The following is a 14,532-nucleotide window of genomic DNA, read 5'->3' as shown; positions in this document are numbered from 1 at the left end:
AAATGTAACTTACTCTAATTACAAGTACTTAATTTTTGGAATCTGATTACGTAATCCAGATTACAATTAATCAGTTACTACTCAGCTCTGCTTGTCAGTGAGTGGGGACATAGATAGATCATTTAAACACCATCCACTAGATTGATTCATGAGAGATCACTGATAAAAAGATACAATAATAGGTGTTCAAGTCTCATGTAACTTTTCCAAGCATCCTACTTTTACTCAGCAAAATATATGGGCTACTTTCTCTTTCTGTGTAAACACTTCAATCTTTGACTATTTGGTTGAGTAACCAAATAATAAGAAAATAGCATAAGTAATGTATGTATTTATGGCATAAAATGTTTTAAAAGGCTCGCAAACACACAGGGAGGAATTGCAGCATCCCCAGGGGAAGAATATTGGGAGTATTGCATAGAAAGTCCTGCAGGACCAGCGCACCTCCATCATTGATGCAGAGGAGGTGAGAGAGGAACATCACTGCACTTACTGCCGCTGTGCAACTACTTTAACCTTCTGTTCTTCTGCTGCAGTATCACACGGGACCTGCTCTTTCATTTTTACACGAGAAAACTGGTTTTCCAACGCCTTTTAAGACGTTTGGGTATTGCTGCTGTGGAAATACTGAAGTCCAGATGAGTCGCGTCTCTGTGGTTTAGTTGAGTGTGTGGGCAGAGGAGATTGAACTGAGCGGAACTGAATCCATTAAACACGATCACACAGAGAGGATGACCATATCGACATGGGAGGATAAAGTCACAACGCCTCTTTGACTTGTTTTAATTAGTAGGAAAAAAAAATCTGGACATATTCATTCGACGTTGAAAGTCATATCAACCTCATGAATACAATCAAACGCGTTATTTTAAGTTGAAAAAAAAATCGTAAACAATGGGAAATTAGCGTCGCCTGACAACTTTGATAATATTTCACATTCGCCAGGAGTTTTTTTGTTGTTGTTGTTTTCATTCAGAAACATTAACTTTGGATTTCCACAATGGCAATAAACACAGATACGGAGTTTGCGAAATCGAATCTGGGGGAGAGCGGCGGAACGCAACCAGCCGAGACCGAGAAACTGCTCGTGACCACCGAGCCCACCGGGGTGAAGACCTCCAGCTCCTTCACGGTCAGTGTCGGGGGTGACAAGTCTCTCGATGGGGATCAGAACGGCCACAGTCTGCCGCTGAGATCCGGATCAGCGGGGCAGCTCGGGACGGCTCCTCTCTCCCCGTCTAGAGTGAGCCTGAGCCGCACTTCATCGATGGGTAATGCCGCCCAAGAGCAACAGAAACCCAAAGACTACCTCATACTGGTCATTTTTTCCTGCTTTTGTCCCGTGTGGCCACTAAGCATTGTTGCGTTGGTCTATTCGATTATGGTGAGTATCAATAAGTTATAATTGAAATCATTCAAGTTTGGGTGGTGTTTCCTAACTCAGACCAGCAGTCCCACATTGTATGGTAAATATTTCTGTATGGCACGAAATTGTGCTGAAAGTACTTGAACAAACAAGCAACACAAACCTCTTTCATGTCAATAAACACTGTCTGTCTGTTGTATGGCAGGTAGCCTATTCCTTAAAACTACTGTTAGCTATAGTACTTTAAAGTTGAATTAACTAGAAAGTCTGTAGTCACTAGCAGGCTATCTTTTTCCAAATTTACTGGCAACAATTCATTAGATTCTTAACTGTTCCTGCATCTGTTAGTCACTTATTCAGTAGTAATTTAACTAGTTGTGTGCAAACCGTTTTTTTAACTACTGTATAAGAGACTAATGTGTATTCTATTTGTTACTAGTATTTATTTATTTATTTTTAATTTAACGATTAAAACTAGTAGGTAATTTATATATGGTAAAAGGCCATCGTAGCTAGTGAGCTACTTAGTGTCTTAAAAATACTATCCAGGTATTAATAAGCATTAGCAAAACTGAAATAGATACTGGGATAGTTTAAGAAATAGAAATGTAAATAGTAATGTTAAAAATGTTAATAAATGATATCTGAATCACAGACCACCATAGAATTCAATGCCTTCTTTACCAATAACAATGGAACAAGTTACGATTGAGATACTTACTAGCAAGGGAATAAGTACTAGTATGTAATGAATAAGTACAGTAAAAGTGAAAACAATAGTAGTCACTATATTGATATACTGTTATGATACTAGTCACTAATAGTAGGATTACTTACTGGCATTTAAAAACAATGTAATAAATTTGATTCATTTTTAATAGTACTAGTTTAGTTTTAAATTGATACTGGTGAGCATAATTGCTAAAATGACTTGCCATACTCTTGCAAATCATATGCAAAAGCACATGAGCTGCATTGAGAGAGCAGAGCACAGATCCACTGACAGGTGTGATTTACAGCCCTGCATATGCTCGCGGTAAATGGACCTGACTGCATACTGGGGAGCTATTCGCCAGAAAATTGGTGCAGACTACCCTCACCGCACATCAAGCACCTACACAGCACAAACTCTAGGGACTGTGGAGCAAAACAGTCAATTAGGAAGCATAAATATGGTGCAAAGTGTTCTTAAAAAGCAAGAAAATGAAAGCAAACCTAATATTGATTGAAAGCATTGTTATTTTTGAACAGGCTTTAGGTTCATACAGTTGAGGCTGCCAAGGCAAACACGTTTCCAAAGCGTAGATACAAATATAAATATTTATCCCAAAAACATACCAAATTAAATTTTTAATTCCATCCACATAACTTAGAGGTTGAGAGAGTAAGAGTTCGCATATGTTGGGTGTGGTACCATTTATCTGTATTTAATGAAGTCTAGAAAGAAACTATTTAGCACGATCCTGCGTTTTATAGATGTAGGGCAGCATTTCTTTTTTTGTCCCTCTCGAAAAGATACCCTTGTTAGAAGATAACAGTATGCACTGTTTTTCTAATCAGAGATGAGTGCTTTTGTTCACTTTTTCATCCTGAAAGAACAGCGACTCAGCAGTGCATAACCTCAGCAGGATACAAATGAGACTTTCCAGCCGAGTCACAGGAGAGCAGCTTTTAAACACATAATTTCAGTAAATTTAATAAGACAGTCAAATTCAGCCTTAAGTGAATTTTGAATCATTGTGTGCTCGGTGCTCATTACAACTTTCTAAGTGTTTCAGCGGGACATGCATTATTGGAGAAACACAAATTAGAGCATTACATTCTCATCAGTGGAAAGGCGCCATACAAATGTCCTCCGGTTTCTTGTAAAGATCAAAATCCTATATAGATTTACAGTACAGATTACAGAATGCTGTGCCCCTATCAAAAGTCATCCCGCACGACACCCTTCACAGAGCCTTTGTGTTAAGACAGATTGAATAATTGGAGTCCTAGACGCACCTCATGAACCTGATCTAGGTCAAGTTTTTGAGGCTGCATTGAAAGCTACCAATATTCTACTGCAAACACCTGTACTGCTGACCACACTCATGCAAATAGTGTTTCCCAGCCTCGTTTGTCCACACAAATACAAATAACCCTTTTATCCATGCCAACAGAGTGACAGCTGAAACCATACACTCTAAAAAAAAAAAAATTCTACAGCAGCTTTGTCAAATGGTGCTATGTAGAACCATAAAAGGTGCCATATTGCATTGTATTTCTTCAACAAAAATGGTGCTAAACAGCACCAACAATGGTTCTTGTAAAGAACCTTTAAAGGGGCTTAACAGGTTCTTTCTACGGCAGTGGTGCTATATAGCACCTCAGTCATGCCAAAGAACCGGTGAAGAACCACCGAAGCACCAAGATTTGGTGCTATACAGCACCAAAAGTGGTTCCCCTATGATCACGAGCCACAGAACCACTTTTAGTGCTATATAGCACCATTTTTTTTTAGAGTGTACCTGACAATTCAACAGAAGGCACGACAGATCAATTTAGCCTTCTAACCTGCTCTAAGGACCCCTCTGCATCATTTTGGGTCAGTCAAAATAAAATAATCCAAACGGAATGTGTAGGATTTCTATTAGAATTTGGATCATAACATTTATGTGGGTAAGGCTTAAACTAGAACTGCATTCAAACTAATTCTAAAAGACAATTTTTAGATGTAACACTATTGAATATTGCAAATATGCTGTATAAAATTCAGAATTTTCTTTCTTTTTTTATTATAAACTTTATGTAAATCTAAAAGAGCTACAAAACAACAATAAGCCACTTAGAAGAGTGAGTGAGACACAGGCATGTTATCATATATCTTGTTTGGTAAGTTTAAAACATTAACATATTTATGCAATAATATAGACAAATATTTATGATATAGTATTTTACATTAATGCTAGACTTTAAAAATTTAATTTGTAAAAAGCACCGACAGCTCATTACACAGGACATTATCCATTCATTTTATGGGCATTTCCCGTTAACTATAAAACACAACCCAATGCAGTGTAAAATACTGGTACTGGAAAATTCCTAATACAGTACATTGTCTCCTATTTTTTTATTCAGATTTTTAGAGTATACTATTAACTAAGGATTTCTGAGATGAGCACAACAAAAACAGACGCAACACCGTCATCTGAATTTGAACTTGAAATCGCACCGCACATTTTCATTAATGTGGCTTCACCAATATTCGATATTGCAAAGTCATTATTTGTTCCTTTCTGAATAAGGTGCTCAATTTCAACATCCCTCAAGACAAAAAACAAAATCATGAAACCAAAGTGTATTAAAACACTTTCAAAATAAGAGCACAAAGATGAAAAAAGACTTAAAGCACATCCCAAATTGTGTACTTATTCTATTCACACTGACAATGACAAAAAGAAAAAGATGCACTTTATTCATTGAAAAAAAGAAGTGTGGAATGTTGGACATTTCATGCACTCAACTTTCACAGCTTTAATTACATAGCAGATGGGGAGGGGCTATCAGAATCTGATCATGAATGACAAAATAACCTTATAAAATTCATACACCACACAGTTGAGTACATAGAGAATAAATACATAGTGTAAAAATGCATAGTGTATAATGCGTCATTTGGGATGCAACTTTAGTGGCCTCCACTGGTCACAAGAGGAAGTCTAAACAACAACAAAAACAACAACGAAAGAACAAAACAAAACAAAACAGGATGCTACAGAAAGATTTAGTTTTTGTGTTGAAAGGCTTTATGAAAATTCCCATTAGGGTGATTCCAGATGCATGCTCCCTTAGCCACAGGCATGGAAACGGTTCCTCTCAGCTGAGATCTAGAAAGCAATTGTAACCGACAACATTCTAGCAAGGTTTTGTACTGAAGGCATGCATCAGGAACTCTGAAATCAATGTGCTTACAGAAGCAGTACAGTGGCAAGTAAGATGTTGTGGTAAGCTGAAGCTCATGGAAGCTGAAAGGAGTCATTTGGCTTGGCATGGGGAGGTGGGGTGGATTTTATTGGCCAATCTCAGTGCAGTGGGAGGACCAGTAAAGCAGTTACTGCATACGCTGCAGCTTCTGCTGGTGAAATATGGCAAGCTGAGATGCTGAATGGCTTTGTTTCTGTGTCCGTTACACTATAACAGGAATTTGAGACTACGATGGGCTGTCATTTTCTGCTTCTCCAGCTTTACAAAAAGCTCATATAGAATAGCTATGGAAAATATTGATGCATTAAGCAGCTTGTTGCTTGTCTCTCAAACAAGCCCCATACTGTAATATGGTGTCATCATGTTCAGACAATGCTGAGTGAAACATTACATTATGAAAGCAAACAGGGGGTGAGATCGTGTTTCCAGTGCACCTGCTCATGCACTGACAACAGAAGCTTGCTTTCCACAGGCTAAATAGAGAGGCTGGAGACAAATAAATATAAATAAACTATATAAATGTGTATAAAAAAATGAATACTGAAAAAATATGAGACAAAGATATTAACAAAATGGCAGATAGCAGTAATCGCATCATTTAAAAAAAACAAAACAAGTTAATTCAGATGAACCGATAAATGGCAGATTTAAAAATTCCACAATAAATTCTAAATAAATTATTTGGATTTATATCCATGCACATGCATTGGTTCATTGTAGTAAAAAAAAAAGTTTTTCACACTAAGAACTGTTCACAAAAAAAGTTCTTTGAGGAGCCAAAAATAGTTCTTCTATGATGAAAACCTCTTTTTGAAACCTTTATTTTTAAGACTGTACACTATAGATCAGCATTTTGTTGAAATATTTAAATATTTACCAATTGTTATAAATGCTACAAGTGAATTTAAAGAGCAAAACATTTTAAAGTGCAATATGTATATATAAAAAAAGTGATATTAATTTTAAAATGTAAAATTATTAGTGTTTTTAAACATTCACTTCAAAGGGAAAGTTTATCCTAAAATGAAGATATTTTGAAGAATGTAACCAAACAGTTGCTGGTAGCCACTGACTTCAATAGTATTTTTTTCCATACTATGGAAGTCAATGGGTACCAGCAGCTGTTTGGTAACCAACATTCTTCAAAATACCATATTCAACAGTAGAAAGAAACTCATACAGGTTTGGAACAACTTATGGGTGAGTAAATGATGACAGACCTTTCTATTCAGAGAGCATTAGTTATTGCCAAAGCTAATCTAAATTTAAAAGTGTTAATACACTTTAAAAAAAGCCTGTTAATAATTATAGTTGCAGTTTTAAACAAATATATTTATTACACTTGAATGTGGTTTATTACTATGTCTAGTCAAATGAAAACAAAAAAATATTACACTATTGGTTTTGTATTGAAAATAAATGTATTTTGGACTTGGTCTGTTCGCTGTGCACCATTGTGCAGGTTTTCTAGTCATTCCTCCCCAGCCGCTGGCATGGCTGTTTATAATTAATGGCTCAAGCTTGTGAGGGAAAGCTAAGAGCCCCTGTTCACTCCCAGGCTGCAGCAGGAGATATTGAGAGGGGGAGGGGAGCGTTCTTGTGTGTTTATGTGACATACAATGAAAGGGAGAAAGTGAGGAGAAAAGGGGGTCATCGAATCTGCCCAGAAGAATTGCCGAAGACTTTTCAGTTCAAGAGAAATGTATTACAGGCCAAAGCTCCTGGGGAATCAGTGTTATCCATTTGCCGTGTCACGGGACACACCCCTCCTCTACTCGGAAAAGCCGCACACAGCCCATTACAATCCACTGGCGTTTCTGAGCATTCTCCAAACCGCAGTCAGGCAAAATGCGTCTCTAAACACAAAGAGCCAGAAGCCATTTGCACGGCTGCATCACGACACATACTGCACTGTCATCATGCTAAATGAAAGAGATTGAAACGCAAGAAGAGCAGATGGCATTTTACTACACGGTATCTTCAAAAGACTCTTTCTGATTGAAAGCGCTGATACGGCTTTTCGCAGTGATTAGACTTGGGAATCAATAACGTTGTGCTGCTCCAGCCACATATTATACCCCTGCTAGGATGTCAGAGCCAGTCTGCAGTATTTGAGAGACGATGGGCAAGTTAGCAGAGAGGGAAGGGTACAGGTCCTGCCTTAAAGTGCTATATGCTTATCTACATACGCAAAACAGATACTAAAGTATATTCCACAAGACACGGATTTTAATGTCGTTGTTGCACGAGTCCCGCAGTTGTCTTGAGTGTTAAATCTGGACATCAACATTGAGGCATGTGAGGCACTGAACTGAATACTGTGGCTCTAAAGGCAACAGGTAAACTGCAGCGTGACATTGTGGAAGAAGAACCTCCCTGTGGGTGAGGGAAGATTGTGTGTATGTGATGGGGGAAGCTCTTCAGTTTCTCCAACAAAACCAGTTTGATAGAGCTGTAATCCTATCTGCTATTGTCCTATCAAATGCTCTAAGTGAACACTGAAGACATGATTAAGAGTATAATGGTTTCACAGTCGGCCTTTCAGACTTTGGTGTACATTCATCATGGATGAATGTGATAAATGTGAAGGCGGCTTCCCACTGTGTTTAGCACAGTTTAACATTATATAACTTTAAGGATTTCTGAGTCACATTGTGTTTTGCTTTTTTTCCTATTGCCAGTATTTTCTGTTTATATAATTTTTTTCCCCCAGCACTATCTCCTATCTAAGTGTTATGGCGGAAAGCTTGGAGTCTCTTAAATTTTCCTTTTCTCAACTTGACAAAGATTATCATAAATGGATAGTGCACCCAAAAAGGAAAATTCTGTTATTTACTCACCCTCTTGTTGATCTAAGCAATTCTTTCTACTGTGTAACATTAAAGAAGATACAGTAATTTGAAGTATGTTGGGAAACACAACACTGGAAATTTTTTTTTTAATAAATAAATATTCGGTTACACAGAAGAAAGCCAGTCATACAGGTCTGAAACAACACGAGGGTGATTAAATGATAACAGAATTTAAAATGTTTGCGTAAACAATTCCTTTTTCTTTTGGCCATACCACATGTAATTACTATATATGTAGTAGCACATCATTACAGGAGCTGTCACTTCTGAAGGTGCTGAACTAAAGCTGAATCACAAAACTAGTGTGAAAAATGAAAATACTGACATAAATGTGTGAAGACTGTTAAAAAAATGGTCACATCTTATTATAGATAAAAATAGATGACAAAAAAACGAAATTAAAAATGAATAAAAACACTATACAGAAAAAAAAACTAAGAAAAATGACAAAAACACGTTTTACTAATTACTGTAACTAAAGTTACTAAACCTAACTAAAATTTAAAAAAAAATATAAAAATAAAAACTAATTCAAAATATTAATAAAAACTATAGTAGTATCTTAATCATTCATCAGAGACAAAATTCATTTTACATGGTGTTTGCATACAAATGTGTCTAAGCAGTGTGGACACAACTTCCCTACAATGACAAAAATCCATTCACACTTTTTTTTTTTTTTTAATTCTCAAAAAACCTAAAAGTCTTTGATTTTCTGCGCAGTATGACGTCATATGACCGCTGACTGACGGTCCCGTATTTGCATATTCCCACCCTCAGCCAGTTATACGCTGTCCGCTATGGTCTTTGCGCTCAAGCAGCTGTAGCAACAACGTCTCGTAAAATATACAGATGATTTGTAGTACGATTTAAAAGTGAACACAAGCGTCGTCATTTTCTCTCGACATCATATTCACAGAGGATGGTGGTGAGCAGTAACTTATTATTTAAAGGGACATTCACAGAAATGGCTCACTGTGAACAGAGCTGTTTTTGACAAGGTAAAAGGGGTGTTTTACACGTCCATTGAGAAATTTTAACCAAAGTATGTTGCAGAAATAAAGAATCATACCAACTTGTGGAAAATGGCCAGCCAATGTCCACTTAAAAAAAAAAAAAAAAAAACTTGCATTAATATAATTTCACTTCGTCTTTGATAAACGGGAGGTGGGGGAGAAAAAAGCTTAAGTTTCACAAGTTCTGAGGCTCATACTCTCTATAGTACACCCTACTTAGATAGCAATGCTTTTGGGAATCGTGCCGTACAGATTAAGTACAATTTACTTGCTACTTAAATTCAACTTAGTGCTTCGGAAAGCTGATCAAAGTCCATTCAGCACCTTGGACAGCGGCATCACTCCCAAGACTCCGGACTTTCTTTTATGATAATGAGATTACGTCACATCGCAAGACGAAAAACCACGCCGACAAGATGGAGAATGGAATTAGCATTTGAGTGTGGGGAGATTGGTTGGCCACTGTGTCAGAGGCTTTTTCCTGCACAATCTATTGCTCAGTATTGATTACTTTAATGCAGTCTACTGGAGAGGCTCTCCCTAGGGTACACTGACTGTCTAATGGGTGGCTGTGGCATCGGGCTGCACTAATAAGGAAACACGCTTATCAGTTCACCTCATCCTGTATCCAAATCACTTGAAAATTTCAAAGTCACCTCTGACCCTTTGCTTCCTAGCATGCTGAATTTCAAACAAAGGTTTAAATGAAAAAGAGCGCACAGTCTATTATAACAGATGATACTGCACATATCTATAATGAGAATTGTGACACTCTCTCTTTTTTGTCTCGTTACAGTCCAGAAACAGTCTACAGCAGGGGGACATGGATGGGGCAAGACGCCTGGGACGCTTGGCTCGCCTGCTTAGCTGTGTGGCCATCATCGTGGGCCTCCTTAGCATCATAATCTATGTGGTCGTTGCAGGTATGTCACATTACAAACATTTATTTCATCATCTAGCCACTATTAAACAATATAGATGTGACACGCTTTATTATTTTGAGTTGAAATGAGTCGCAACGAGTTGTTTTTTTGAAAATACAATTATAAGAAAAACTTTTATTTTGAGCGTTAGTGTGTTTTTTGATCAAATAAAGTTATGCCAAATTTATCATGAAATTCAAATAATTAATGTTTTGATGCTCTTTAATGTGGTGTGACTTGTTGCTGCTCAAAAACATTTCTTATTATTATCATTGAAAACAGTTCTATTTAATTTTTCCTAAAACTGTCGATATTTTTTTTAAATAGAAATATTTTGTAACAATCTATCAGTCTTTACTCTCATTTCTCATTAATTTCTCAAAACAAAACAAAAAAACAACTTACTGACCAAAAACTTTGGAAAATGTAAATACATTTTACTTAAGTAAAAATGTAATTATTTGTTAAAAGTTTAAATAAACACCATTTAACTGTCCAAAAATAAATAAATAAATAATAATAAAAAAACAATTCTAAAAATACTTTTAAGAAGATTTTCTTAAAAACAAGTTATGACAGCCACCATTTAAATGATTACGTCTTGACAAGCAGAAACATGTCACATAAATTCATTAAGAGACTCTAAATTAGTTTCTGGGCCAAAATGATGGAGCGGTTCACATACTACAGTTTGAGAAGTTGCATGTATTTCCATACTCAGTGTTGCTGTTATGATCCATATGCTCTTTTTTCTGCTCTATCCTCAGTAACTGGATAGGAGGCATAGTAAGAAGGAGAAACCCATCTACAGCACTACTGCAAACAAAATAAAAACCTCACCCATGATGTAATTAAAATAAGATCTCCCTCTTAACAATAATGCCACATAAGATAAAAAGAAACGAGGACTGTAGCAGCAAAATAAGATCTGATCAAATAGCAAAAATGCATGCATTAGGTTAGCATGCTCAGTGAAAAAAACTTCCATATGTTAAAAAGAACAGTAATGGCTTGCATTATGTAAATGAAAAACATTGCTGTTGTGGCAAGAACTCGCCTGAGGATGACACAAAGGACAAGGGGACTTTTTTTTCAAAGATGGTCTTTGAAAATATGGCTACGCCCGGCAAGCTGCATTTTAACCTTATATTACTCTTGGTTGATCTTGCATTTGAAAATTATGCACAGAAATATTTGCAACATAATGTATGATGTATGTTTTATAAAAATATTTATATGTGGAGTTTAAGTGATGGGAATGAACTAGGGATAACAAGTCTGTTAGATAGAGACCTTGTCAGACTTATCAGAAATGGTCATTGGGGTTGGACATTTCATTTTTGTTTATTTATTTTGTATGTTTTGTTTATTAAAAAAATGACCACACGCATGCCTGATCCTGTATGTGAATAACTGTCAGCATTTTTCACTACTATGTTTTTTATCTAAGAGTAGTGGGTATGTAAAAATGGGAATGTACATCATTGTCCAGTGTATCAAATGCTATATTCTTTCAATGGCACAATGTTCATGGAGCGCTCTGCCTTTAACCATGAGGCTCCACTACATGTCCCATACTAGCATAGATTCTCTCAGAGAGGTAAGACTGAAATGTTACGCATGCCAGCCCTCTCTTTCCAGACAAAAACTGCTGGAGCATGGACATTCATCTAGAGGCATGCAACGGCCAGCACCATCCTGTGCCAAGACCTTTATATCAGTATGCTAAACAAATCACAGGACTATTCATCTTTACCCGAGGTTCTTTCCAGGACAGAATGCCAGTTCCCCTGTCATAAATCTCCCGACTTATCCCATATTAATATGAGATGTATATCAACATATTTATAGAAATATTTAGGCATGCCGAGGGTGGACAAAACATTTTTTTTTTTTAATCTTCACCTAGAATGGGCTTGTGTGTAAGGGACTTTGCTTTGACACTCCTCACAGTGTTTATTGCATCTCTGTGATTGCTAATTCTTCGATCTGCTGATATTAATACGTGAAAATTACACAATCGGAGGTACAGATACATAACAGCACTTCTCTGGCTAGTTAGACCGAGTGACAGTTAAGAAGGAAATGTTTCACAGCTCAGTCTATTGACGTGCTTCATTCATACTGAATTAAGTATTTTACTGCCCAGTCATAGATATCAATGCACTTTATCACTTACTTTTCATCAAAATTCTCATGTCCTGTCAATACTTTTGTATCCTAAAAGTATACTTTCATGTATAATCTCCTAAAAATAGACTGTTAGTACCTAAACACCTAAGATGACCATTTAATTTATAGGCATAATGCTGTATAATGTACTGTTTTGTGCTTCTCATGGTCACTACAAACGATTATGTTACTGCGTTGTTCATAAAACCCATTATGTCAATATGAATGAGATGCAAAAATGCTGCTATGTCTTAAAACTGTGATTTATTATGTACAACTTTGCATTCTTGGTTCACTTGTATATCTGTTTTTCTATGTTAGGTTACAGTGTACCTTTGCAAGTGTGAAATAAACATTAACATGCATGGTCCACAACTTGCTTGCAGTTATTGATTGCGTACAGCACAGTAGCAGAGAAACATCAGCAAGGAAATTACTGCATTAGCAAAAAGCGAAATGATAAGGATACTACACAAAGAAACACAGTTAAACAACAGCTTTCAAAGCCTTCCTGCCCAAAGCACATATACACACAAGCTTCATTTTTCATGCTACTGACTATTGCTGTTGTAAATAATGCATAGCTAAGGAAATGGCACAAGATCTACTGGCTGATTTTGCACTTCCCTGGTTCTCTGATCTCTAAGTATGGCCCTCTGCCCAGCCTCACTCCAGCACTCAGCCCTAACAGCCTTCTCTCGCTCACAGTGACACAAAGTGTTTAAGTACTCACAAATCTAGCCACCAACTTAAATGAGACTAAAGTGCCATTATTAGTCATCTAGCCTCATAACCTGAAATGGTTTTATTTGCAAGGAGAAGAAACAATGACAAAAACAGAGCTTTTTGTCAGCTGAACCCCAAGGAGCTAAATTATTTGCCTGAAGTTGACCATGAGATGTTAAAAGAATTGAAATCTTTCAAAATATAATGAATTGCACAACATCTTTGCATGTCCATTTTTACATTTATTTTTAAGATATACATAATGTAATTCTGCACTGGCTTTTCTATCACAATCTCACAAATGCGACTATCACTGACCGACCGAGAAACACTGACATGAATATTTGTGATGTAAAACAATGGTTCTCAACCAGGGGCCAAGGCACAATCAAGACGACTTAAAATGACTTAGAGCAAGATAAACCAAACATTAAAATGAAATAAAAAACAGCTAAAAATCAAGATATTTCATTTTAATTCACTTGCTCAACAACTTTTTTTCTTTCTTTAAACACATGGTTTTGTAAAATCAAAAATATAAATTAAATATAAGCCTAATTTCAAAAGCTGGAAAACGTCAATTAAAATCTCCATGAGCATTTTTATGAATATGTATGCCCCACAAATATTTTATAGAAATTAGTAAATCATAATCAACTGGAAAAGTTGTTTAAGGGCCTTTGAATATCGTTGTTGACAATGGCAGGCTTTGAAGTGAAAAATGTTGAGAACCACTGATCTAAAACAACCTTTATTGCCAATTCACCAGCCTAGGAATTTCTCAGGCAGCTAGTTAGGTTTTGCATGCACTGGGTGACATTTCCATATTCCTCTCGTGTGGCTTAAAATGTGGTTAATATGATTTACACAAGTAGTAAGTGTTTTTGCATCAACATCAATTTTTGGTGTAGTAATACATATACCAATAAATCAATGTACTCTTTATAGTTTAGTTCAAGGGTAGGGATGGTCCCAACAAAGACTGCAAAGTTAGAAACGTCCTGGCAAGTGTGTTGGGGCAAGTAGCTAAACTCTGCAGGACACTGGCCCTCCAGGAGCAGGACTGGACACTCCTGATGCAGCCTGATTGTCACTACAGTTGCCCAGGAATAACTTCAGGTTAAGTGTCTCGCTCAAGGACACAACGGTGATAGAGTAAGATTGTGATCTCTGTCTCCAGTTTCAGACTCACTGACTTCTCAGCATCTGTAACTAACTTTTTGGAGAGCCGCCCAGGAAACCAAGAATTAGATGACCCCCTCACTCATGCATTACTCCATAGCTGCAGCTATTGACGAAATTAAGCAGAAAGGGCTTCATTTTGTAGTGCTACATTCAGAAAACAATTTTTCTTGCAGTCTACTTTAGCCTCAACAGAGCAAAGGAATAAAACCCCTAAAATATTCCAGAGCCAGCATACCTCAAAATTCATGAATAGAGCAGGTAATGTGGTGTGATGTCTCCGTTCTCACCTCAGATCACGTAGGAGTCCTATCATAAGAATACTAGGAAAG

The 14,532-nt window shown here is 36.7% G+C and overlaps 1 protein-coding gene across 1 annotated transcript; it reads left to right on the top strand.

Moving 5' to 3' along the window:
* Positions 1–480: 480 nt before the first annotated feature.
* Positions 481–14,437, top strand: trarg1a (trafficking regulator of GLUT4 (SLC2A4) 1a). The gene is made up of 3 exons (XM_058744853.1): positions 481–1,384; positions 9,994–10,120; positions 10,888–14,437. The coding sequence occupies exons 1-3, from the start codon at positions 1,001–1,003 to the stop codon at positions 10,896–10,898; spliced, it is 522 nt and encodes a 173-aa protein (XP_058600836.1). The 5' UTR covers positions 481–1,000; the 3' UTR covers positions 10,899–14,437.
* Positions 14,438–14,532: the final 95 nt, after the last annotated feature.

The sequence above is a fragment of the Onychostoma macrolepis genome, chromosome 15 (genome assembly GCF_012432095.1).
Source record: "Onychostoma macrolepis isolate SWU-2019 chromosome 15, ASM1243209v1, whole genome shotgun sequence".
Taxonomy (NCBI): Eukaryota; Metazoa; Chordata; class Actinopteri; order Cypriniformes; family Cyprinidae; genus Onychostoma; species Onychostoma macrolepis.
This window is presented reverse-complemented; position numbering and strand designations above follow the sequence as displayed.

Excerpts from the sequence above, each read along its gene's own strand:
- trarg1a (XM_058744853.1), top strand. The coding sequence starts at position 1,001 with ATGGCAATAAACACAGATACGGAGTTTGCGAAATCGAATCTGGGGGAG. Across the intron at positions 1,385-9,993 it reads CGTTGGTCTATTCGATTATG|TCCAGAAACAGTCTACAGCA; the intron begins GTGAGTATCAAT and ends GTCTCGTTACAG.